General features: G+C 37.5%; 3 protein-coding genes and 1 pseudogene across 3 annotated transcripts; 3 read left to right on the forward strand and 1 right to left on the reverse strand.

Moving 5' to 3' along the window:
* Window positions 1-573: 573 nt before the first annotated feature.
* Window positions 574-4707, reverse strand: LOC113765093 (iron-sulfur protein NUBPL). Its single transcript, XM_027309189.1, has 8 exons — window positions 4304-4707; window positions 4073-4211; window positions 3424-3546; window positions 3116-3213; window positions 2656-2782; window positions 2034-2119; window positions 1534-1659; window positions 574-992 (listed from the first exon to the last, which is right to left on the reverse strand). Exons 1-8 carry the CDS (start codon window positions 4328-4330, stop codon window positions 822-824), a joined length of 897 nt encoding a protein of 298 aa, XP_027164990.1. The 5' UTR covers window positions 4331-4707; the 3' UTR covers window positions 574-821.
* A 3508-nt stretch (window positions 4708-8215) lies between these two features.
* Window positions 8216-13257, forward strand: LOC113748731. The gene is made up of 4 exons (XM_027292309.1): window positions 8216-8299; window positions 8793-10133; window positions 10362-11841; window positions 12633-13257. The coding sequence occupies exons 2-3, from the start codon at window positions 8921-8923 to the stop codon at window positions 11816-11818; spliced, it is 2670 nt and encodes an 889-aa protein (XP_027148110.1). The 5' UTR covers window positions 8216-8299; window positions 8793-8920; the 3' UTR covers window positions 11819-11841; window positions 12633-13257.
* On the forward strand, window positions 12574-15353 carry LOC113773938 (annotated as a pseudogene).
* A 9120-nt stretch (window positions 15354-24473) lies between these two features.
* On the forward strand, window positions 24474-25769 carry LOC113769909 (cytochrome P450 94A1-like). The gene has a single exon (XM_027314259.1). The coding sequence runs from the start codon at window positions 24659-24661 to the stop codon at window positions 25646-25648; it is 990 nt and encodes a 329-aa protein (XP_027170060.1). The 5' UTR covers window positions 24474-24658; the 3' UTR covers window positions 25649-25769.
* The last annotated feature ends 523 nt before the right edge of the window (window positions 25770-26292 follow it).

Consider the following 26292-nt stretch of genomic DNA (forward strand, 5'->3'; position numbering starts at 1 on the left):
AAAAAAAAAAAAAACCTGCTAAAAATTCCTTTTTTCGCTCCTTTCCCTAAGCTTTTAGCCTTTCCTCTTTTCAATTCTTAGTCAATATTATATTATATATAGGCTTGGCTAAGAAGATTGAATAAAAAATGCCAAAGTGTCACGGAGGGCGGATGGTGTGATTATAAGCTCTCTCCTAATTGAAGAAACGAACCTAAAACTCCTTTTGACCATCCTTGTTGAATTTATTATATTCCCGGGAACGATCATCCATCCCACTGGCATTTTAGGTCTCCATCCCTCATTTCTTTATTAGCATTTATTCAAATAAAGCAAAAAGGCGCATATTATTAGTATTAACTTTTGAGGGATCTGCTAAAATGACCGGACGAGTCAAAGAGATGTACTAATTGATCCAAAGCTTCTTGTTTATCCGAGAAAAGTTTGGAAGGCTGACTATTTCACATTTATGTACTTGCTATTCTATTCATCTCAGCAGTGCGTCTTTCATTTATTTGACAAAATGTTAAGCAAAACGACGTGAAGAAGATCAAACAAAATGAGTTGAAAGAGAACTTAAAGGCCGTATCACCATTTTGCCCGCCCGAGACTTGCAGCAACCTTGCAATAATAAGCTGCACTTTCAAGCAGCTGCAGCAAATGCATAATACAACCACACCTTTGACGGGATTATACATGTTTCAGTTTCTTCTTCCCTGAGATAATTAACCACAACAGCAGCGGCCCATTCCCAAGTCCGGCTTTCACCACCACCCGATGTTCCCATCTCAAAAGCTGTAAAAAGCACAAAGTTGATGTTAAACAGCAGCTCACTGCGACCTCTACAGTACTATCTCTGGTCGGAATTGCTGCTCCTTGGCCAATTCGTCAAGTATATTGGCAACTTTCTCGGCCACATCACCGTACGCATGCGAGACTACAGATTCAGGGTCTGATACTACAATAGGAACACCTTCATCAGAACTGCTTCTGATGCCAACCTCCAACGGCACCTATAAAGATGAAATACAACAGATTAGAGCATTAATTAAGCAAAATGTTTGTAGTTTGAAAAGAATCTCATGAAAAATATGCAGCCTCAAGGAGAAGCAAAGGAGGAGGATATTTAGTGCCAAAAAAAAAGAGGACGGAGAGAATTAGAAGCAGGTCAAGATATCACCAGCTACCATATATCAGATAGCGACGGTTCAACAAATTAGCCAGTAGTACAAAAATTCTGGGAATCAAACACTAACCTACCTCTCCAACACAAAAAGAACCTTATTGAAGTAACGACAGAGCGTGTTTTACTTGTAGACTAGGTGGTTGGGCCATAAACAATGATTGGCAGAGGAAATTGTTCAGCTATCTATATGATCAAACTTACAATTTTTCATCCAACAGGTACAGGAAGTCCTAATTTCAGTGCCCAAGACAGAACAGGGATAACACTTGTTATATTATTCTGAAACGATTAAACAACATGCTTATAGGAGGGTGACCTGCAAAACTATCCGAACACCCTAACAAGCGACACAAAAAACATCCAATTACCTCCCCCAGAAACTGCACACCCATTTCCTCTGCTGTTTTGCGCGCCCCTCCCTTACCAAAAATATCCGAAGGTTCTCCGCATTTGGGACATTTAAAATAGCTCATGTTCTCCAAGAGTCCAAGGATCTGTGAGATGAGAACAAGGTTTTAAACAGTTAGCAGTGAACAGCATCTGGGACAAAAGAAATATAGTGTGTGTGTGCGTGCGTGCCAATAGCTTTTGATTGCAGAAACTAGTCCTTCTGTATTTGTTAATTCTCCCATCATGCCCTGTTTTCTGAGGAGAAGCAAAACTCTAATAATCTGATCCAAAACTCAACCATGAATTGACATGCACAAGCATACAGATCAAAAGATTGAAAACCAGGTATGTTGAACCTGGAATGTTATTGACTCTGGTCTTTAGATAGCATTCAATTGTGAACCTATGTGCTATCGTAAACACACTCAAAGCATAAAAACTTTTATGGGAATACAATTTGCTCAAAAAAAGATCATACTGGTACATTGACTTGAGAGAACATTTTCACCCCTCTTCGAGCATCCAGTAGTGCAACATCTTGAGGAGTTGAAACAATTACTGCTCCTGCAAACAGAACAAAGTAGTTCCAGATTATCAAGGAATACAGGTACATTTCAAAATTATCAAAGCAAACACCTCACACCCCCCCCCCCCCCCAAAAAAATCGAATTCAGATTAAGCATAGAATTGACTTCAAATGGTCCATCATCTGAAAAGTGGAATTTGCAAGGAAAAGTTCTCCTGAAAGAGACATGCTGAAAGAGCATGGTTCTCGTTTTAAGTGCCTATAGTTACTGCCAGAATATCCATACTGGGTAAGGAAGAAGTAATGCTGACGAAGCTTAACATATTTGACTAGAAAGCAGCATACTGGAAATATGTATTTGAAAGTTAAATTTGCTCAACAGGTATTACAAAAAGGAAGCTTTATTATACTGAGATGAACGAGCAGCAATTGAGATTATGTTATTCAAAACTTACAACCCCAGCATTATTCTAGCCTGAGCTGCAACAGGCTTCATTTCGACATCCTTCAATCTCTTGCTATTCCAGCATACTACAAAAATGTAAGACCAACTTCCAACAAACTTGTTAGGTACCTGACAGTTGCAGCCTCTGGGAAATAGATATCTGAGCATCACCAGTACCAGGGGGCATATCAACCACAAGAACATCCAAGGTTCCCCAGTTAACTCCCCTTGTCATCTGTTCAAGAGCTTTCATAACCTGCAAGAGTAAGCATGAAACTGATGAAAATATTCAAGGTTCTTGAAGGATGTAACTGTAACCAAATCAGTGTAAACAGATAGGCAGAAGAAATCAGAAATTCACCTCCAGTATAAATAGCAATTCTGAGGAAGAAAATAAATAGGCTTTAATTAACGTAAAACAGAATATAACAGATGAATAAGTGGACAACACAAGGGAGCCAAAAAAAGTGCAGCAAAAATTGCAAAGGGGAAAAACTAAAAAAAAAAGTGCCCCCCCCCCAAAAAAAAAAAAAAAGAGATTCAGCAAACAATCTAAAATGCCAAGTGATACAACAGTGTAACATGATACCATTGGACCCCTCCAAACGATTGCTGCACCAACGTCAACCAGAGATCCCATTGACATACATTTCACTCCATGGTTTTCAATTGGAATCATTTTCTTATCTGTTAAAAGAGCATACCAAAGAGAAGTTAGAACACATTATCAGCAGGCGGAAGAATAAAAATAAAACAAGTATCCTAACTTCTCTAGATAGTTAGTATCAAAACCCTCTTTTAGATAATTAACCATCACTCTAACTGAAATAAGATAGTTCCTCCCACTTAGGAAAAATTAAGACAGTTCATACAATTTCAAGGAATTCAAAGCATCACCTATACTAACTTCAGGCTTTCCCCGAAGTCTCATCATTAGTGGAATTGACGGTCCATATACATCAGCATCGAGCAACCCAACTTTAAGTTGACACTTCTTGGCAAGTGAAACAGCTAAATTAACTGTACGGTCAAGCAAACATAAACATCTCAAAAGAGGTCAAATTGGTAGGAAGGAATACAAGCGAAGAAGGCATGTTTTCATTGTCATCACAATTTTGTAACCATGCACATGACTTAATCAGTTAGTGCAACCGTAAGAACTAAGAATTTAAAAACAGATGGCAAAATACACAGAAATGCTTCTAATATCGCTGTCTGTTATGCCACATTTGCGTTTCCAATATGCATCTCCAATTTATATGATCTGTCTTAAGATATAGAGCTAACATGCTAAAATTCGCTATACTCAGAGGTGCAAGTGGAAAAATATCCTACGTTAATTTTGTTTTTATCATTTTTAGATTGTTAACCCTGAAATCCTATCCACTGCATACTTCTTCAAATGACTAATCCCGTATAGTGTCAAAAGCAGACTTACTTCAGTTGTTTACCCTTCGACGGAAAAAGGAGCAAAACCTTGGTACAAAACCTAACCTTCTATTCAAGAAACTACATCAGAGACAACAGGGAATCGTTTGAGAAATACCAGCTGTAGTGGACTTGCCAACACCGCCTTTCCCGGAAGCAACTGCTATGATGTCCTTAATTCCATCGATTTTGAGGTCTTTGGCATTTGGTCCCTTCCCAATTTGCACCGAGAAATTCCTCACACACCTTTGCTTCAGCTACAGTGGCATAAGAAAAGCAATCATATGAATTTATTCATTCATTACAAAGCACATGAAGAGAAAAACAATCACAATCCCCAGTCACCTACAGTTAAATATCTTGATAAACCCTTCATGAATAAATAACGCTTTACTAAATATAAATCGAAAAGAGGAAATTAATCCCAAGAAAGAAGAAAGGAAGAAAATTTTATCAGAAACCCGTTGTAGATTTTAACGGAACATGGGTGAGGTATTGGGCTGTTGGAAAAGAACGAAACTCTTTTTCCACAGACCCATCATAGAAAGTCCACACCGGACCAGGCCGAGCAGTAATCACGTAGTAATTAGTACTAGATCAAGTAGGAGGCCTTTTTGTTTCTTTTACGCGAGGCCATAAATGATTCATTTGTAATTTTCTCTTCCCCCCAACTTCTTTTAAGGGATTCCCTTTTTCCCACCTTTTCTTCTTTCTCTCTTTTTTTTCTTTTTCTGAGCTTTTATATAGGTTTGGAGGTGAATTTCCAGAACAGATAAATGCACTATTGTATTCTCTAAATTTTTCAAACAACAAAAAAAATACATGGGAGAGTTCTAAGATGCTCTCTTTGGTCAATTGGACGGAAGCCCCAGTGATTTTCCCTTTCTCTTCTTTCTCAAGACGACAAGCGTGGTAGCAACCAAGGGACAAAGCAATAAGAATTGACTAGGCAATGCCATTCCATAAGTACTATTTGGCCTTGCGTTCCTTTCTTCCAGTCTTATTGATTCAATTTCATAATTCACCCAACAACCAAAAAAAAAAAGGAAAGAAAAATGTACCTTGAATCTGGGCTTGGGGATTATATGGAGAGCTTTAATAGGTTTGTTACTGGTTGAGGTTGAGCTGACTGCTAACCGATATACTTAATTCATCTTATCTGCTGCTCATAATTGTTGAGTTATTGCAAATAGATGTACTACTACTTAATTTACGCACAGCAATTTTTTTTTTTTTTCGGACACGACAAATGTTGTATAACCTAATCTATTCTACACTAAAGGGGAGGGGGGCGGACCTAAGGAGGCTCAAGGATAACTCGGAGGGGACTAAACTACCACTGGACCAAACGGGTGCATAACACACCCGCCTGGATTTTTTGAAGCAAACCACTTAAATGTGGCATTTTGGTGGGAGGCAAGGGCTGGTGGTTTTAATTTATGCACAGCAGAACTAGGAATTTTTCACACATTACTGCTGAGGGTAAAAATTGAGTAGTACTTGTTAATTGATGATGCGTGAGTTAAGACTGCAAATGAGTCAAGTTGAATCAAATCTTGATCTAATCAAAGTCGAATTCAACTCAATTTTATCAAGTTTGAAATCGAACTTGAACTCCACAAACTTTCAATATAAAACTCGAGCTCGAATTTATTGTCAAATTCAAGTGTAGTTGAATTTGAGTTCTAAAACACTCAGAACTTAAAAAAACAAAAAATAGTTTATATTTATTTTTTAATTAAAATAAAGTAGTCATTTTTTCTTAATTAATAAAGGAAAATATTAAGAATATATATGTAATTATATTATTAAAATAAAAATTATATAAAATATATATATTAGTTTGTATTTATATTTATATTTGAGACAACCTGCAAGTAAACTAACTAAGTTTCTTAATTAATAATGGCCTCGATGTTAGTCGAATTTGAATCGAATTTTGACTGAATTGACTCACAAACTATTTGCTTTGTTTGCACAATTGAACCTCTTTTGTCATAGGAAGCGCTTGGGCCTTAATTATTGGTAGAACTAGAACCTATACTCTTTTTATAAGAAGGAAAAAGAAGACATCATCGTCGCAGTCCATAAATTTACTTACATGCATAGATACATACATACGTGTGTATACACGCACTTTTGTGTGAATGAGTTATCGGTTTGTCCTATCATTAATATGAGATAATTTCACATTTGTACTTAATCAATTGCATTCATAGCAGAAGCAGAAATTCGTACGTCCTTATTTTCTCATCACGTGGATGCATTAACTAGCGGATGATTGAATTTCCAGAGCCTTTTTCGTCTTTATACACCTATACATATTCTTATGCCGAATATTTTGAATTGCTCTTGTTATTAAACAACAAAATTCATCATAAGAAAGCAGCAGTGCATTTAAAACTCTTCATAATAAAAAAAAGGGAAAAGAGTCCCATTGGCCCTCTAACTATTAGCCAGGTGAACTTTTGGTCCCCCAATAATTAAGAGTCAAATTTTAACCCTCGATCTATCGAAAGTGTAAAAAGTTAAACCTTCTGTCAAGTTTAGCTGTTAAAACTAATGGAAACCAACACCACGTGAGATGCATGCCGAAATACAAGGGGCATTTTAGTTCAAGCTGTCATCCACTTAGTAAAAAAGAGTAAAAATCAGTTTAACTTAATTGTTGCCTTCTACCATTCTCTCTCCCTCCACCGCAAGTGGTTGGAAGCTCCTGCAATTCGTCGACCATCATCACCAGTGCACATCTCTTGAAGCTTCCGCCGGGGAATTACAGGTTCCAAGAGGAAATGGTTGATTTTGAGCGATTTGAGTCGACGAGTGAAGGGGTTGGATCTGTTTCTGAGATGGGTTGGTGTTGATTTTGGCTGAAGTTAAGGTTTCTTGATCTTCTGGTATCTACCGGTTCCAAAAAGCTCTCTCTAGCCTCTGCCCCATTAGTCCACCATAATTGCCACATGATGTTCCCTCCACTCCTTCCTCACCAAATCCAACTTGGGCCGCCTCCTCCTTCCCAACTTCTCCTCCTCACTCCCCCCCCCCAAAGTCAATTCAAGAAATAATTAAGCTATTCAATCTCTGGCTCCTCTCTTCTGCTATCATGTCAAAGAAATTCATGTCAAAGAAAATGCTTCACAACAACAATAATGGAGCCAGTACATAGCGTGACGATGGTGTTCCTTGGAAGTTTTAGCTAAACTGCTGCATAAGTGGGGGTGATTCCGTCTAAATTCTTATGACTGTCAGAGCACGAAAGGTTCATAGATCTAAAGCTTGCAACTTTAGTAACCTACTATTGGGAATTGCTTAATTTATGTCGGAGAAGCTTTGCTTAAATCATACTAAAGCTTCAGCTGCCAGGGAGATTTTCTTCCTATAGCTTTTCGTTGGGGAAGAAATCCCTTTTTACCGAATAGAAAGTTGCTGGACAGACTAAAATGCCCTTCATATTTTAGCATAAGTTTCATATGGTGTTAGTTTCCGTCAATCTTAACGAGTGAATTTGACAGAAGGTCCAATATTTTGCACTTTCAATAAATCGAGGGCCAAAGATTTACTCTTAATTGTTGGAGGGCCAAAAGTTCACCTGACTAATAGTTAGAGGGCTATTGGGACTCTTTTCCCTAAAAGAAAGGACTCATGCATTTTGGAGATTCCAAACTTTACAATGGATAAATGGGAATTAAAGAACTTAAAAATCGTAACGAAGACCTTATAGCTACTTGATTAATACTTTCAAATAAAAATTTAAAAAATATATCATTTCACTTTTCACGAATATGCCACGTAGAAATAGATGTACATGTTGGTAGTCCATGATTGCAACTTTATGAGCACCCTTTGTATATTGCGTATTTTTTTTTCCAAGAAAAAAAATAAGAAAAACAAAAGGTGCCCAGTAAATTTACTTGGAAACCCATTGGCCCCGCCCACGCCTCCTTTCTCCGATAAAAAATTTAAAAAGTCAAAAAAGGAGAAAGTAAAAGCTTACTGACAGAATAAGGAGGGGTTTTTTTTTTTTTTTTTCCCTTTATTTTCCCCTTATCGGAGCCTAGGTTTTAAGCAGCCGACTACAAAGTGGGAAACTGAAATTCAGTTGGTTTCAACGGTCAGTCAATTTCCGGGGCAGGGACCTCCATGTAATTTTTGCGGGATCATTCATTCATTTTTCATTTTTATCCGTTTAATTTCCTATTTTCCCCCCCACGCACCCCTCATAAATCATTATCATGACTAATGATGGTGATCGCCATCATCTGATGTCCATCACCTCCTCCTCCTCCTCCTCCTCCTCCTCCTCCTCCTGTTCCTCTTTCTCCATCATCAATTCCACCGTAACCAGGTTTGAATTATCTCCTCTATTGCTTTGTTTAATCTCACAATCGATTTTTATGTTGTTACAGTGCACAATCTTTCTTGAAGGAAAGTTCTCTCACTCTCTCTCTTTTTTTCTTTTCTTTTTTTTTTTTGCTTTAAGAATCTATCTCACAAATTCCACTTTCTTTCTGCCCTCTTGGGCTAATTTAGATATGGCCCCAATGTACATTGTTTGCATTAGTTCCCTGCAAATTTACTCGTGTATTTGATCCCCCTTGATTCATTTTGAACTGATAAACTTAGGGTTGCGCTTCTAATGATCACTCTTTGATCAACCTGCAATTCAAATTTTGATGCTTTTTGTGATATTGGTTCATGGATATAACCTTTTTTTTCCCCAGATATTAATACCTAAGTTTATGTTTTGGCTAGTGTACGACGATTGGGTACAATTCTTGTACTTGAACAATGAATTTAGGGTTGTCCTGACGGCTTTTATTTTCTTGCAAGGTTTACAGTGTGCCATCACACGAGGAATTGATTGATATTTGCTTGAGGAATCAGGACTTTCGGTGTTACTGAGCTCTAGTTACTGGTATGATCAAGTTGGAAACTTAATGTGATATCGAGATTTGTTCTCCTGAGAATGGCTGCCATGGGGAATTCATCTGTTAGGCTGAGAAATCATCGCAGATTTATGACTCTCTTAACTTCTGCAGCTTGTGAATGGTTCCTCATATTTATGCTGTTTGTTGATGCTACTCTGTCATATTTGCTAACAAAATTTGCGCATTACTGCAATTTGCAAACACCATGTCTGCTGTGCTCTAGGATTGAGCATGTTTTTGGGATAAATAAACATGGATACTATCGGAGTTTATTATGTTGCAATCACAGAGAAGAGATATCATCTTTAGTGTACTGTCACAACCATTGTAAACTTGCTGATGTTGATACCACGTGTGAAGACTGTCTCATGTCGTTGGCTAGGAGGAGCAAATCTAATTCAGAATCGTGCCGGTTTTTGGTTGCGAAACTAGGGGTAGATACTGACGAATCTGGTCTGAAGAGCCTTCTTTTGAACAAGAGTGTCATCTCTGATTCTTCAGGTCCAAGGACCTGCTCTTGTTGCAACAAGATATTAAGAGTTAAATCAAATGCTCAAAGGTTGCTCGAGGTTGCCCCAGTTGGATATGGTGCTTCTAAAGCCAATGTCAAACCTCCATTACCTCGTGTGCCAGGTCGTAGTCGTTTCAGCCGTCGTGATAGCCTGAAGAGATTAAGGGATAAGTTTTCAGGGCCATCGGCCCCTTGTCCTGGTGGGAGTACTTGTGTTGACTCTCTGTCTCACGTGGGTTACACAGAGTTGAAGATTACTTCTGATTCAGAGTCAGAGGTCCCATTTTCTGATGATGACGATGCAACTTCAACATCTCATGGAAACAATAATTTTGGGGCAGAATCTAACATCCAATTGGTTACAAGAAAAGTGCCTAAGGCACTAGCAGGTGATTCAATTCCAGTAAACCAGAATTGCCAAACTCCTGAACCACTGCCTTCACTTCTTGATCAACCCGTGCAGCTTGAATCAAGTGAGGCCAACCATGTTGGTCACTTGGAATCAGGTGCTTTTATGAAGCATGGTTTGGAAGAACTTAATTGGATACAATCCAATCCAAAGCCTACTACTTCTGCTGCATTGCCAGAGCTTGTTTCATTGGATGATATTCCCCAGTCAGTAGAGAAAGACAAGCCAATTGCTGCTTTCCCACAACCTTCCGACCTGTCTATACTCTCCGAGCTTCTTTCACTTAACAGTGTTCTTTCATCATCCAATGTCGTGAAAATTTCTGAGAAGTGTAAGTGGAAGTTATCTCTCTCTCTCTCTCTCTCTCTCGGTGTGGTTGTGCATGCGCCTGCATCTGTCTGCGCACCAGCATGGAGCGTGTTTTTCTTTGGGGGGGGGGGTGGGTGAGTGTTTTGCACTTTCATTCTGAATAGCTCCTGATGATACTCTAAAATCAGTTTGCTCAATGCATTTATCTTGTTGCATTTGGCTTATCTCTGATCTGGCCAATGGCTTACAGCGGCAGAGGCGACAGGCTGCAGTGTGAATGGGAACAGCTCACTTGCTAAGCACAAAATAGGAGCAGGATTTACAGATGATTGTAATCCTACAATGTCCAGGAATGTCAACTCAGCCAACAAATCAGCTTCTACTAATAAACAAAAACCGGAACCTGATGTCCTTGCAGAGCCACATAAAACCAATGATTCTGGAAGAGTAGAAGAAGCTCTGAGATCACCTTCACAAATATCTTCGTCGAATGTGGACCTATCACCAAAAGACAGAAGTCCCAGAGCTCATTGTGATGCCCTCCTAAAAAGTGATTCTTTGAGCTCTGATGCAATAGATATGGTTCAAATGGCTGCTGCATTGGAAAGACATGATTCTGATCATGAATCTCTGGATGGAATCAGTGTCAAAGAAATTGAGGGTGAAACTCTTCTTGAAAGGTTAAAACAACAGGTTGACTATGACAGGAGATGCATGAAAGCTATGTTTAAGGAATTGGAAGAAGAAAGAAATGCTGCTGCAATAGCTGCAAACCAGGCAATGGCCATGATCACAAGATTGCAAGAGGAAAAGGCAGCACTACATATGGAAGCGTTGCAGTACTTAAGAATGATGGAGGAGCAGGCAGAATATGATATGGAGGCACTGGAAAAGGCTAATGATCTTCTTGCTGAAAGAGAGAAAGAGGTGCAAGATTTGGAAGCTGAAGTAGAGATATATAGGAATAATATTTTAGAAGGACCTGAGATAGATTATCACTGTAAAGAAACCAGCAATGCTAAAGCAGAAAGCAAGACAGCTGAGAAATATCATCTGCTTCCCGTTGAAAATGGCGACATTGCCACTGATGATTCAAAATCTGACAATGCATTGAAAGGAAGTGATAAACCTAGACAGTTAAGTAACTCAGAGCTGGATTTTGAGGATGAAAAACTATATATTTCGCTTTGTCTGGAAAAGTTAGAGAAGAAGTTTCATCATATTTCTAGTAATTGGGTGCATATAAACTTGGCAAATGGCGAATATGCTGAACATGCAACCAAAAGGGTTGATGATGATGAGGAGCTGCCTTATGATACTCAAACTCAGATAAGCCATCAAAAAGGAGAGTGTGCATTGTCATTGCATAATGATTTGTGTGCACCAAATGGAATCTCTGGGGGGGATGTGTCTGCTAAATTAGTTCAAGAAAATCAACTTCTTTGTGAAGAAAGTGATTATCTGGATGTTAGCCAGGAAAATTTATCCACAAATGGAGGTGTAAGAAAATTAGATACCTTTGAGAGTGAATTTATTGACCTTAAAAGCAGGTTGGAAGCACTTGAGATGGACTGGGATATTATCAAGCATGCTTTGAACTCACTCCGGAATGGGAATGATGGATTGCAGTTTATTCAGGAGATAGCTTATCAATTACAAGAACTACGTAAAATTGAGTTCAAGAAAAGGTGCCTATCCATCCCTTGAGGCTGCTATGCCCCACTTGCGAAGTAAGTGATATCATGATACCGATATTCTGAGTTGCATATTCTGTTTAAGTACTAGGAAAGTATATTTTATGCATGAAGCATTATGCTTGGCTAATAATAAGTGCTAGGTTAACTAATGTCTAGGCCTGAAGTGTAATCTACCATCCCTGCCATAATGGTTGGCTAGGCTAACAAATGTTTACTTGTCTCCACTTTGTCCTGCAATGTGCCAGTGAGTACATATTTTACTGTTTCCAAGTATCAATTTATATGTCAGTGGATAAGTTATTCAGCAAAGATAGTGAGTCTAATTTATGCGATAGATTCTCGAATTAACCCCACAAAAAAAAAATTGTGCATCACATTATTACTTTTCTAGGCAACAAATCGGGTTACAAACACCATGGCATTCAAAAATTTTTGGCTACTAAATTGAAAGGTTTTGCATTATAATGTCATAGTTTGACTTTAAAGAGATGCATCGGAATCAAGAAGATGACAATTTTCAAAATTTATTGTCCGTGATGTTTATTCCTACTCTTCCTACAAGATTTCCTATTTTTGTTGGAACTCGAATGCAATTATTTGTTGGAATTATATATTCTTTTTTATATATATAAAATGAATGGATGAGATTTTACATTTCTTTTATCAAATTGGTCGCAAGATAACTGATTTTAATATGCATGCTTTGCCTTTATGAACTTTTCTGGTTGTTGGAACAAATATTACTGCAAATTCCTTTAGCTCTATATGCTTCTTGTTACAAAGTTTGATGTCTTCAAGAATCTAAGTTTTCCAGATGCATGCAGAATTGCAGGAGCTGGACAGAGAAACATGATCAGTATCATTGCTGGAATCCGTGACATACAGGATTTCAGTTACATTCTGGTCTGCCGTAAACACAAGGTTTGTTCAAAAGTGCCAAACTAAATTTTTATTAAAGCGAGGGATAGCTGGGATCAGGAATGTCTTATTTGAACGAATGCAAATCCCCAACTGCAATTTTGTTTTGTTTTTCCTGAAATCTGGGTAAAGCTTTGTTTTCCACGTTGAGCTGAATCGAAGTGTGAGTTTAGCAGGTTAATCATGTCTTTGATTTTAGAAAATTTTGTTGGGATCTATGTAAAGAGAATTTGGATATTGATCAATTTTACTGTGTATATGGTTTTAATTGCCTCCCAAAGTTCGGGCACTATGTAAATGCGGAAAAGTCCTCGGAGTAGTTTTGAAGTCGGGCTGATTCATTCAATGCACATTGTGTTGGTTTCTCCATTCTGAGAAGCTCCAACTGTTAGCTTCCTTTTGTTACCTGGATGTCATGCACGAAATTCTACAATGATATTTGTCTGCTCCGTGGCCTTCATCGTGGTCTTGATTTTGTTCTGGGCAGTGGGGGTAGAAAGAGATTGATTGATACGATGCAAGTTCTGGTGCTTCCGTATGTGCTTATGTTCATATGTATTGAGAGTAGCTGTAGGTATCATGTTGGAGTTTGCTCAAGAAATGAGAGCTGATCTGGTGCTTACTAACAAATTAGGGCATATTATTGTACGGGTGAGAAGGAATGGAACAATGTCCGGTCCATGCAGATGCTGGCTGGTTCAACTGATGAACCGAAAATCGGTTGGGTGTCCGGTCCAAGCTTACTTAGAAAACCGACCGGCAAAGAATTAGTGAAATCTGGTCAACGCCACTGAAAATTTTTTCCCCCAAAAATAGCAATGACTAATTTCTCAGGAAAAAATGCTACTTGTAATTTTACTTCTGCCGTACGATAAGGAATTCAGTATACAGTCCGTTGATTAGAAGTTATAATTGAACAGTTGCTATTTTGAAATTGTTCCAAAGGTTAAGGATTTGAGGTAATTTCTTATGCCTAATTAATTTGCCTTGCCATATCCAATGCAGATGTGCAGCATTGTGTTGCATTCAGAAGTTGAATCTTTTCCCTAATCCTATGATTGACATGAACGGAGTAAAAAACTTTCTAATAGCAACAAGAATAATAAGAATCTTAATCAACCTTGAAAATGCACAATTGACCATTAGAATTATTGACTCCAAGATCAAGAGATAAATTACTTCACATAAGTCCGAAGGTTGCAAGGTATTACACATGCAATGACGCAAGGGCAGAGTTAAGTTCCAAGTAGTGAAAGTTGGGACCCGAAGAGAGACTAGTGGAGACTTTAGCTAATAGAAAACTAAGAAAGAAATCCAGAAGAGTGGAAACTGGTGAAATTAACTAGACAATTCTGGCAATGATATAAATGCAACTATATATATATAAGTGGCTAGCTGCAGCAGCAACGCAGTGTAGAACCAATCATATATAACAAGGTAAACCATCCACATTGTTCTTTAACTAGACAATTCTGGCAATGATATAAATGCAACTATATATATATAAGTGGCTAGCTGCAGCAGCAACGCAGTGTAGAACCAATCATATAGAACAAGGTAAACCATCCACATTGTTCTTGTACTACTAAATTTACAAACAATGTTGAACATTAAGATGATCAAAATTACTTTTACAAGCAAGTCCAGCTCTGGGCTCCCAAGATCACATCCAAGACATACTTGAGAGATTTGCATCTGATAACATCTGCAGAATAGCTTTCGGGTACGATCCTCAGCATCTGTTGCCATCTCTCCCAGAGGCCAAATCTGCGGCTGCTTTCGAAAATGCAACTCGGATTAGCAGGGACATATTCAGTTCGCCCTTTCCTTTGATTTGGAAAGTCAAGCGGGCCTTAAATATTGGCTCAGAGAAGAAACTCAGGTTAGCTGTCCATGAAGTTCGTGATTTTGCTAAGGAAATCATCAAAGAAAAGAAGCAAGAACTGAAAGAAAAATCAGAATTAGAATCGGTTGATCTCTTGTCGCGATGCTTCAGCTCTGGTCACTCTCATGGAAGTTTCGTGACCGATATCGCGATAAGCTTTGTCTTAGCCGGTCGGGACACCGCATCTGCTGCATTGACATGGCTCTTCTGGTTAGTGTTCAGCCACCCAGAGGTTGAAAAGAGAACTCTGGGAGAGATCAGAGAGAAGTATGAATCTCATTTTATACGAGACTGTATCCATCAGTTCCCGTGGATACGAAGGAAGCGGCAAAAAATGGATGTTTGGCCAGGTGGGACGGTAGTGAGGAAGGGTACCAGGGTTAGCTACCATCCTCACGCAATGGGGAGACTGGAGGCTGTGCGGGGGTCGGATTGGGAATCCTTCCGGCCCGAGAGGTGGTTGGAGAGGGATGCATTGTCTCCTGGAAAATGGAAATTTGTGGGTAAAGATTCATGTATAATTATCCTGTAATTCAGGCTGGACCCAGAATTCGTCTCGGGAAAGAATTGGCTTTCTTGCAAATGCGGAGGGTTGTTGGTGGAGTGTTGCGCCAATTCAGGGTGGTGCCCGCCATGCATGAAGGCGGAGCTGTGCCGGTGTTCATCTCGTGCCTGACTGACTTCCAAGATGATGGGCGGTTTCCCTGTGAGGACTCTGGAGAATGAATTTACGTTGAATTAGTAACAAGCAGGAAGCAGTCTGTGGAGTTATTTTTCTGGATGCATATGTTATACTAGTAATATATGTTAGTAGAATATTTATACGTCTACCTAACTACATATAATACTATTGTCATTAAGGTCCGTTTGTTTCGGGTGAAAATGTTTTCCAGGAAAATATTTTCCTAATTTCCCGTGTTTGGTTGCACAAAAGTTACTGAAAATATTTTCCTATGTAAAATATTTTCACTCATCTTATGGAAAACAACTTCCCTTCCAAACTTACTGAAGTTGTTTTCCGAAATGCATGCATCCCGCCTGTAGTATGTTCCAAACTTACTGAAAACATCCTGTAGTATGTTCTTTTTTTTTTAGTGTAAACAGGAGGATTCGAACCCAAGAAGTCTTCCTTACATTCCCTCCCCCGTACCACCCAACCCAACCCAACCCAACCCTCCCCCTAGTATATTCAAAATAAAAAAAACCTCATCCTGCTCATCCTATGCTAGTAATTAATTATGTATAATAGGGACATTCTTTTCTAGAGAAATTTTCAGCAGTGAGAGTGCAAGATATATGTCACAATAAGCATTGCATGTGATTGATATTTGACACTAAATGGCCAGCAATTTGTTTATTGCTTAAGGAGATATTTTTTATTCATATATACATTTCTCCAAGATTTTTTAAAGTTAAACAATGAGATAAATTTTCTTATTTTGCATGGGAAGAAGTATGTAGTTATAATGTGTAGAAAGTAAAGATAGAGATAAAAGTGAAAATATTTCAAAAGTTAAACAAACACTAGAAAAATGAAGTAAGAAAATATTTTCAATAAGCTAACCAAACACCTGAAAATGATGAAAGGGAAATGATTTTCATGGAAAATTACTTCCACGAAAAATATTTTCCCAAGGAAAATATTTTACTTCCAACCAAACAGACCCTAAGTGACTCTCCCCTTACTTACTTAGAATGATACAAATTGTATAAATGGATGTGGATAACTAATTACTATATAATTCTAAAAGGAAGAGAATAAATATGAATAATTAATTATAGAATTCAAAAAAAAAAGAAAGATAATTAGAGAAAGTAAAGAGACGTAGATAAACAAACGAACAAGACATTGGGCCTGGATGCATCTTGGGTCTTAGATCTAGAAAACTTGTGGGATTGTTACACAAAAAGGATGAAAACGAAGATTTTGGTGGGCTTCATGTTACGTACGGTCGTCCATCACTCAATCTTTATGGGTAGAAATCTGGTGCTGAAGGTTAGCAACTCAGATCTTCTTCTCTAGAACCAGCCGCGGACCCCTTGAGGTCTTAGCTTTGACCAATAACGCAATAAGCAGTGTATTAATCAGTAGCCGCAAGTAGGAATGGATGATGACCTTTTGTGCGTCACGATCCAGCGTCATCAATGACGAATTGACCAGCGTAGTTGGACACGTAAACATCTTAGACTTGATCAATTTTTTTTTTCTCGATCAACCCGTAACTCCTACGCGATCCCGCGTGAATGGTCCAGCGATAGCACCTCCCACCGGTGACCGAGAGGTCCCAAGTTCGAGTCTCTGCTCTGCTGGATTCCTCCGCGCACATATCGTGCTTGGGCTGGGCTAGGGCGCCTGGCCAGGCCGCAGGGGATTAGTCGGGCCCCGTAAGAATTGACCCGGACATTAGAAAAAAAAAAAAAAAAAACCCGTAACTCCTACACCAACCTACTACATTAGAGACCGCTCTAATCCTTGTGAGCGGAGGGTCTAACTGAATTAAGGGAGAAAATTCCAATTCTAAAATAAAGTAAAGAGGTGCACTAGTTTCAAATCTGGCTTCAAGTACAGAAGAAGTTTGAACCTTAACCTACTAAGTTTCAATTCATAGAGAGGAAGTTAAATTACTTGAACGTTTGCTCGGTATGCATGAAAACACCCCACTAAGGTATTGACCTGTATACAACCACTAAGCCAGCGGTTGGTTCAGTGGCCAGCACGAAGGGACTTTAAGTCTCTCTTTGGGCTGTAAATGGGATTTAAATCCCATTTACAGTAAAAAAAAATTCAAAAATTGTGTCATAACATTCCCTTATCTAGTCAGGCCTAGGGCTACTACTGAATCGAGTAACTTGACTCGAGTTCGCGATTGATCGAACTCGAGCTCGAGTTCTAGCTGCTTGATAGAAGCAACGGGTCGAGTTTAAGTTTCAATATTTTGCACTCGAAATCTCGACGAGCCTAATCGAGTTTTTTATAATATATATTTTAATTTTTATCATTGTGAAATGTCAATAATATCCTTATTTAAAATAATATATAAAATATTAATTTTTATTACGTGAGCTTGATGATTGAGCTCGAATAAGCTCGATTGAACTTGATTTGAATTGATTACATTTAATTAAACTCGAATTCGAGTTCGAACTCGAGTAACATAACGGCGAGCTCGATCTCGAGCTTAGTTATTTTACCTCGAGTCACTGCTCGAACTCGACTCGACTCGAACACAGCCCTAGTCAAGCCTCCTTAGGTTCTCCTGACCAGTATACGAATCAGGAAAGGGCACAATATGGCTGACGACCGCACTTGCGCTATCTCATCTTCTTCCCTGGTTTAGATTACACCCATTATCAAGTAGTAAGTACCAACTATTACACGTAATCTACTATCTACAGACACGCCATCTATTTATAAATTACAGTATAATAAATACTTATTCAACATATTTAGACGAGTTGACCGCTACAGAAATTTAAAGTTCATTAAAGGTAAATTAAGAGATAAAGTTTCTAAACTTGAAGTTAATCCAAAAGATGTTCAAGCTTAGAGGAAATTTATTCCCCTCGGTGTTTCCCCTTTTTATTTTTAAAATTTTTCCGACAATGGAGGACGGAACTTAAAGAAGTAGAGAGAAGGCAGGGGGCCTCTAAGCTTGTATATTTATTTCAAAACATTAATATCTGAACTCCTCCTTCAACGAGACATTTTGTAAACAATAATACTTTTAGTTTATTCGAATATAAGAAAAGTTTATTATAAACAGTACCTTAGGTAACGTTCAACAATTTTCATTTATGTTAGAAAATAGTCGCATTGTCATTCAACTAAATTGAATTAACTTTTTCTAGTGCAAAATCTAGGCTACATTGACCCAGCATCTAACTTCTAAAAAACTAATATTGTTTGTTACTCCACCAAATAATTTCTCTATAACAAAATGATGCTATAATGATGCTATAAAGTTATACCTCGAAACTCATGTTTTTATGCTAAAGGCACAAACCACTTTTTTTAAGTATTAAAAAATGCATAGGCTTAAAACTACATTGACGTGTAATCGACTTTGAGAATCCTATGATGAAGGATTGAATCTAACTGTCTTATTAGTCTGGTTACAAAAGAAATTTCGAAGTATTGGCTAATCTAAAATGATAAGAGTATGGACAATACCTCTGTCATTGTTTGCACAAACAAAGTTTCCAAAATAGGGACCCGGCAAGGTTGCTGAAAGGAAATTTCCCTTGCAATAGTGGGGCTAATTGCTCAGATTATTGTTCAAAAAAAGAAAAACCGCAAGAATAATTGTGGTACGAAACTATGTAAGCCCAGCAGCCAAAAAAAAACAAAATCCCAGCAGCCCACATGCAACTTTTTAAAAACAAATAACATGGCTGCTGACATGAAAAGCGAAAAAAAAAAAAAAAGACTCTGGCAATGGGTCAGATATTGGAAGCTTACAAACTTCATGATGAATTGTTCTGCTTCCATTATTACTCTTGATGCATTCTAGTCTGATTAGGACTGCAAACGAGTCGAACCGAGTCGAGTTTTGACCTAATCGAGTCGAGTCTCGACATAATTTCATTGAACTCGAACTCGAACTCGACGAGCTGACAATTTCAAACTCGAGCTCGAGTTCTAAAAAAATAAAAAATAAAAAATATATATAATATATATACTTAAAATAAAAAAATAAAAAATATATATATACTTAAAATAAAAAATATAAAAAAAATATATATATATATACTCGAGCTCGCGAGCCTGCTCACGAGCTAACGAGCTTAATATTTTGAACTCGAGTTCGAGTTCGAATTGAGCTTGACTCGAGCCGCTAAAATAAAAAAATAAAAAATATATATATATATATACTCGAGCTCGCGAGCCGACTCACGAACTAACGAGTTTAATATTTTGAACTCGAGTTCGAGCTCGAATTGAGCTTGACTCGAGCCGCTCGCGAGCGGCTCGGTTCGTTTGCAACCCTAAGTCTGATATTGATATCTAAATAATCCAAGATTGTAACCAAATGCTTGGCAATTGAAAATCTTTTGCTTTTTTCGAAAAAAAAAAAAACTTTTGATATACAATGGTGTATTAGCCTAAATCATTTTTGTCCATTTAACTACTATACCAACCTTACAATTTTTTTGCAACAGCTGCACTATACTACGGAAATTATTACGTCCAGCTATTGTGCTCCTTATCATTATTATTATTTGTCGGTTTTATCTTATCATTTTATTTTCTTTTAGTTTGTTAATTTGTTCATTTTTCAGCATTACTAATTTATGACAAATTTTAACGTCTTTTCCTACCTTTCCAAAATGAAATATTAAATTTACACATGAAAAAAAAATACTAGGGGTTCAAAAATTTGCATTAAATTTTTATGTTAATTTTTATAATACTTAGTTCAAATTTTTATATTCTTATTATTCAAATATTAAATAGTATGTAATTTTACGACATAGAGTACGGATGAAAAAAATTAATAATTAAGCTTATTTAGCATTATAAGTAAATATTTAAAACTAATGATGGATGCAAATGATGGTATAAATTGATAACTTAGTTAGCAAAAATGAATTCAAATGAGTTTGCAAAACTGAATTCATGGAGATTGATGGGTTAACTTTGAATAAAACTAGAACCGATGAAGGGAGAATCTACAATCCATTCCCGCATATCATATTGGAAGCAACTGCAGGAACCATCAAAATAGGGACCCATCATCTAACATCCCCACTTTTTTTTTCCAGTTTTGATGATGGTTGTTGGCCTGTGTCAAGCCGACAGCCATCATATTTTTAGTGCAAATTATCCGGTTGGCCACTAAACTTTTGCGATCGTCGAGCTTTAGTCACTCAACTATTAAAAGTCTGGTTTTGGCCACTAAAATGTATAAAGTTAAAACGCGAGGCCATTCTGTTACATTTGGCCGTTAAGTTCGCAGATATGTCTGTCTGCGCAATTTCCAAGACAAAAGGAAGGGTCAATATAGGAAGTTCAACATCCACTTGTACCTCTTGTTACCCTCTTCATAGGTCGACCCAACAAGCTCTATCTCTCCACTCTTCTGTCACACCTTCTCCGTCCAAAACAAGGCCTCTCCAAGTCTGCTCCGCCAGTCCTAGATATGCTGCAGTGGAAGAAAGATGCGTTCATACAGCTCAAACCCCAACACTGAGGTCTAATTACCACCAGTACAGCGGTGGTAGCTTGCACCAACAATCCAGAGGCATGACCAGTGCGGTGCCTAATTACATGGCCGCAACAGAATCTACTAAAGAAGAGATTGTTGTTCCCTGTCCCAGACCCATATGGTGCAGGCACGAGCTACAGAGATTATATGAGAAGCCCAAGCTTTAAAAGTGCTTGTGGAGTGCATTTGGGGTTTGAACGGCAATCTAATTATTCATCTTGCTACACCAAGAGTCTGACAGCAGGAGAGATTTCACCTTCTTCGACTGGCGACTTGAGAAAGTGGTTGAGGTGATTGAAGGGGATGAAGAGAAAAGCTTCGATCGAGCATTAGATTTGGAGGGCCCTCGTAATCTGTACTATTTGCTTCTTCAACTCCCAATTTGACTGCGTATTTTTTGCCTAGTTCCAGTTATATTTATGTCCCCGCTTTGCTCATCAGCTTTTAATTCATTTGAACTTCCTAAATTGACCCTGTATTTTGTCTTTAAAATCGCGCGGATAGACAGATCTGCGAACTTAACGGCCAAATATAACAGAATGGTCTCGCGTTTTAATTTTATACATTTTAGTGGTTAAAACCAGACATTTAATAGTTGAGTGATCAAAACTCGACGATCGCAAAAGTTTAGTGACCAACCGGATAATTTGCTCTATTTTTTAGAAAAAAGTTGCACGTGGCTGCCCAGCTTTGTCAGCCCTTATCCCAGAAATTAAAAAAAAAAATTTGATGCAGGGTTGACTTTCATACCACAACTCTATCATAACCTTATTCTTGCGATTTTTTTTTTCAAACTAGGGTCGGTTTGGAAGATGAGTTTTTTGGTGTTTGTATAAAATTTTACTGTAGATCACTGTAGATGTTGTAAAAAAACTTTTGTAAGATGAAAAAACTTTTTTTCCTTTTCCTTTTCCTTTTTCTTTCTTTTTCTTTTTTCTTTTTTTTTTTATTTTTTTCTTTCTTTCTTTTTTCTTTTCCTTCATTCCTTCCCCCTTCTTCTCCCTTCCCCTTCCCCCTCTCCCGAAACTGCCTCTGCAAACACATACAAACTTTTTTTTTTTTTTTGCTTTTCTCCTCTCCCTCCCCCGCCACCCCTTTCCTCCCCTCTCCCCTTTGCCCACCATCCCTTTCCTTCCCTCTCTGCCCGCCACCCCCCTCTCCCCACCATCCCTTTCCTCCCCTCTCCCCCGCCACCCCCTTTGCCCTTTTAGATACCCATTTAGATTTCTCTGGCCTAAGGGAGATAAGAGCAGTTATGACGCTGCCATATTCGTGAAAGACGTTGTCCCAATTTTGACGGAGGAAAAGGACGATAATAATGAGAAAAAAGATGAGCTGGATCATGATGGGCGAAAAGGGAATTGGGTTTTCAAGATTTTGCACGTTAGGTCCCTGTGGAAGCAAGAACAGCAAGAAGAAGAAGATTTAGAGGTGAGGACACCGGTGGAAGAAGCAAAATTAGAAAACAATGGGCTGTAGGGGAGGAAGAGGAGAAGAGGGAAAAAGGAAAAAAAAAAAAGACCGGCACCGGAAGAGGTGATCGGCGCCGGAACCGGCGGTGGGGTGGTGGGCGGCAACGGAGGTGGTGGTGGGGGAGAAAGAAGAAGAAAAGGGGAAGGAAAATTTTTTTTTTTTTTGTGTTTTGGATATTTTAAGTGTGTAGGTTAAAAACTTGGGTTAATCACATTTTATCCCCTTAAAGAATACCCCATTTACTCACTTAACCCCCTTTAGGACAAAATTGCCCTTGCATTATTTTGACTTTTCATTTACCTTGTTTTCCTTTTTTTATTTTTTTTCTCTTTCTTCTTTATTTAATTCTTCATATTTCCCACAAAAATCTTCACCTTAATGATTGAAATTAAAAAAGAGAAATTGCAGAGATCTATCTTCTCCTTAAATGATTAAAAAAAATTCAAATTACTTTCCTAAAGTACAATTTTTTTAGCCTTTCAATTCTTTTAATTTTGGATTTTCCTCTTTCCTTTCTAGTTTCTCATTTTATTCCTAAGAAAATATCTTAAGATGAAATTGTGACTTGATTAATAATCATCAATTGAAATTTGTGACACGTGGCATCACACAAAAAAATCAAAATTAGTTTTTGATACTTTTTAAACTTTCACCCGGAAATATGCAATTACAAACTCAAAACAAAAATTTTTGTTGAAATGGAATTTCTATTGGGAAGGATGAAAGAGAGAAGAAAGAGAAAAAGAAATAAAAGAAAGGAAAACAATTTCATCTTATGATATTTTCTTAAGAATAAAATGAGAAATTAGAAAGGAAAGAGGAAAACCCAAAATTAAAAGAATTGAAAGACTAAAAAAATTGTATTTTAGGAAAGTGATTTGAATATTTTTTTAATCATTTAAGGAGAAGATAGATATCTGCAATTTCTCTTTTTTAATTTCAATTATTAAGGTGAAGATTTTTGTGGGAAAGAGAAAGAATTAAATAAAGAAGAAAGAAAAAAAGAAATAAAAGAAATGAAAACAAGGTAAATGAAAAGTCAAAATAATGCAAGGGCAATTTTGTCCTAAAGGGGGTTAAATGAGCAAAATTAAAGGTTAGGGGGTAAACTGAGAAATGAGATATTCTTTAAGGGGATAAAATGGGATTAACCCTAAAAACTTTGATAAGTTTTTGGAGTTCCTGTAGTAAAAGTTATTAAAAAACTAGTATAATACAAACTTGCTAAAAAACTATACTTCCAAACAGGCCCAATAATCTAAGTAATTAGCTCAATAGTGGGTCCGTTTGAATGGTATTTCTCTTTCAGAGTTGTCTAAAAATTTGTTGTACCGTTGCTATCGAATTTTTACCCAAAAAAAAATTGTTATACCGTATCTATACTGCTTTATGAAAAAACTAACAATAAAAGTTGTCTTTTTTTTTTTCCCGAAATGGAAGAAACTCACACACGCACACAATTAAATTAGAAACACTTGAAAGTTACGCCCGTTAAACCTAAGCGGGACCCATAGAAAACCCACGTCCAGCCAATTGGTAACGGGACGAGGACCGTTAAACAATAAAAGTTGTCAACTCCATGTAGAACACGTAAGTTATAAAAATAATAGAATTTATTTTGAAACTATATGAAATTTATTGTCAAGAACTATATGACATATTTGTGAACAATATATTGGAAGCAAGCATATTTGGTTTTAAGTATTATAAATTATATGTTAACCTTATACTGTTTACACATGCTCAATTTTAACTGTAAATTATTATATACAAAACATCTAATATTCGGTTATTATATTAACAAAACATCTATTTATTTGAATTTAATAACACTTAACTTCTTAAAATATACACTTTAACCCCCTTAAAATCTGAAAAGCCACACTTTATCACAACTACTATAAAACTAATACTAATACAATGTAAGATTCGAGTTGTTTATGTGATGGGTAATATGCCAAAAAAAAATTAAAGAGTTCAGAATAAAAAAAAAATAAGAAGAGTACTATTCTTTTATTCATTTAAACCAAACTTCAGTTTTCTATCACTGATAGAAGAGGGGTTTTATCCCTATTTGTAGAGAAAAGTACAGTAGCTAGAATTCCAGAATAAATGTATGATAAACGTTGTATTCATTTAAACGTTGTATTCTAGAATTCCAGAAAAGAATAACCCAACTAAAACTCAAAACTAAGAAAAGAGGAAAAGAACGATCCAGAAAGGTAAGCCGCGAGCAGCAAGCGGACGACGGGGAGTTGCCAACCACTCCACCTATAAATTGTACCACCACTGGGTGGCAGCTCCTCATTCCCAACTCCAATTGCATAATCCAACGATTTCAAGATTGATTTTCTACTGCATCTTCAGAATGGCGAACTTTGAGCTCTCAGCATCTCTTCTCTTATGCCTCATTCCTCTGTTCTGCTTTTTCTTCGTGTACTTCAAAACTTTCGTGAGAAACCTCTTTGCTGTTGCTTTTGATGATGCCATGCGAATCAGTAGTCAAAGATTCTATTCCCCTGTTCCCTTGATTTGGAAGGTTAAACGGGCTCTGAATGTTGGATCAGAGAGGAAACTTAAGGAAGCTGTTCATCAAGTTCGGGAATTTGCTAAGCAGATCATCAAAGAAAAGAAGGCAGAACTGGAAGAAAAATCATCAATTGATTCAGTTGATCTCTTGTCACGATTCTTAAGCTCAGGCAATTACGATGAAGATTTCGTCACCGACATTGTTATCAGCTTTATCTTGGCAGGCCGAGACACAACCTCTGCCGCATTAACATGGTTCTTCTGGTTAGTCTTTGGCAACCCAAATGTTGAGAAGAAAATCGTAGAAGAAATCAAAGAAAAGTCTGAATCTCCGGTATACGATGAAGTGAAGGACATGGTTTACACGCATGCTTCGCTTTGCGAATCCATGAGACTTTACCCACCGGTTCCTACAGATACCAAAGAAGCAACGGAGGATGATGTATTGCCCGATGGGACAGTTGTTAGGAAGGGCACCAGGGTGGCTTATCATCCCTATGCAATGGGTAGGATAGAGGACGTGTGGGGTTCGGATTGGGCAGAATTCAAGCCAGAGAGATGGTTGGAGAAGGATGGGCTGAGCGGAATGTGGAACTTTATTGGTAAAGACTCGTACACCTACCCTGTATTTCAGGCTGGCCCAAGGATTTGTCTTGGAAAGGAGATGGCTTTCCTGCAGATGAAGAGGGTGGTTGCTGGTGTCCTGCGGCGATTTAAGGTGGTGCCGGCAATAGAGGAAGGAGTGGAGCCGGTGTTCATGGCGTACTTGACCTCCAAGATGAAGGGTGGTTTCCCAGTGAGAATTTTTGAGAGGGTAGGATACTGTTGAACGTGTTGTTACGGTCATAGTCATTTGACTTTTCAATTGACTGAACCTATCAGATTACTTATTTCTGTATTGTGTAGTGTAACTTACTAGTACTTTAATTAATGCGTAAATTAATGGCTTTCAACGTTTTTTTTCCTTCTTTTTTTTAGAGTTATTAGTAAGGGTGGCAATTTTCGACACGACCTGAAAACACGACACGAACCTAACACGAAAATAATGGGTTTGGGTTGAAGTTTCGGGAATTCGGGTCAGAATCGGGTTGAACCCGATGAACCCGAAAAGAAAACAGGTCGATTTCGGGTCAACCCGTGGTGACCTGATATGACCCGTTTACGAATTAAAAATAATTTAATAAACATAAAAATAATTTTATCTAACTAAACTAAGTTATTCTTTTTTTTCAAAGGCATTAATTACTTAATCCTAAATGAATTTATTTAATTTGTGTGAAGTTGAAATTATTATATTTGGACAAATAATATATTATATTATTTTTTACTTTTATACTGTTTTAATTTATTTTATATTTTGTTTGGGATAAAACACTTTTATGGTGTTTAATTTATTTTAGATTTGGTTTGGAATTATTTATTTAAATTTTTATTACTTGATTATGTAATTAGTTTTGTGAGAAATTGATTTTA

Source organism: Coffea eugenioides, chromosome 1, assembly GCF_003713205.1.
Source record: "Coffea eugenioides isolate CCC68of chromosome 1, Ceug_1.0, whole genome shotgun sequence".
Lineage (NCBI taxonomy): Eukaryota > Viridiplantae > Streptophyta > Magnoliopsida > Gentianales > Rubiaceae > Coffea > Coffea eugenioides.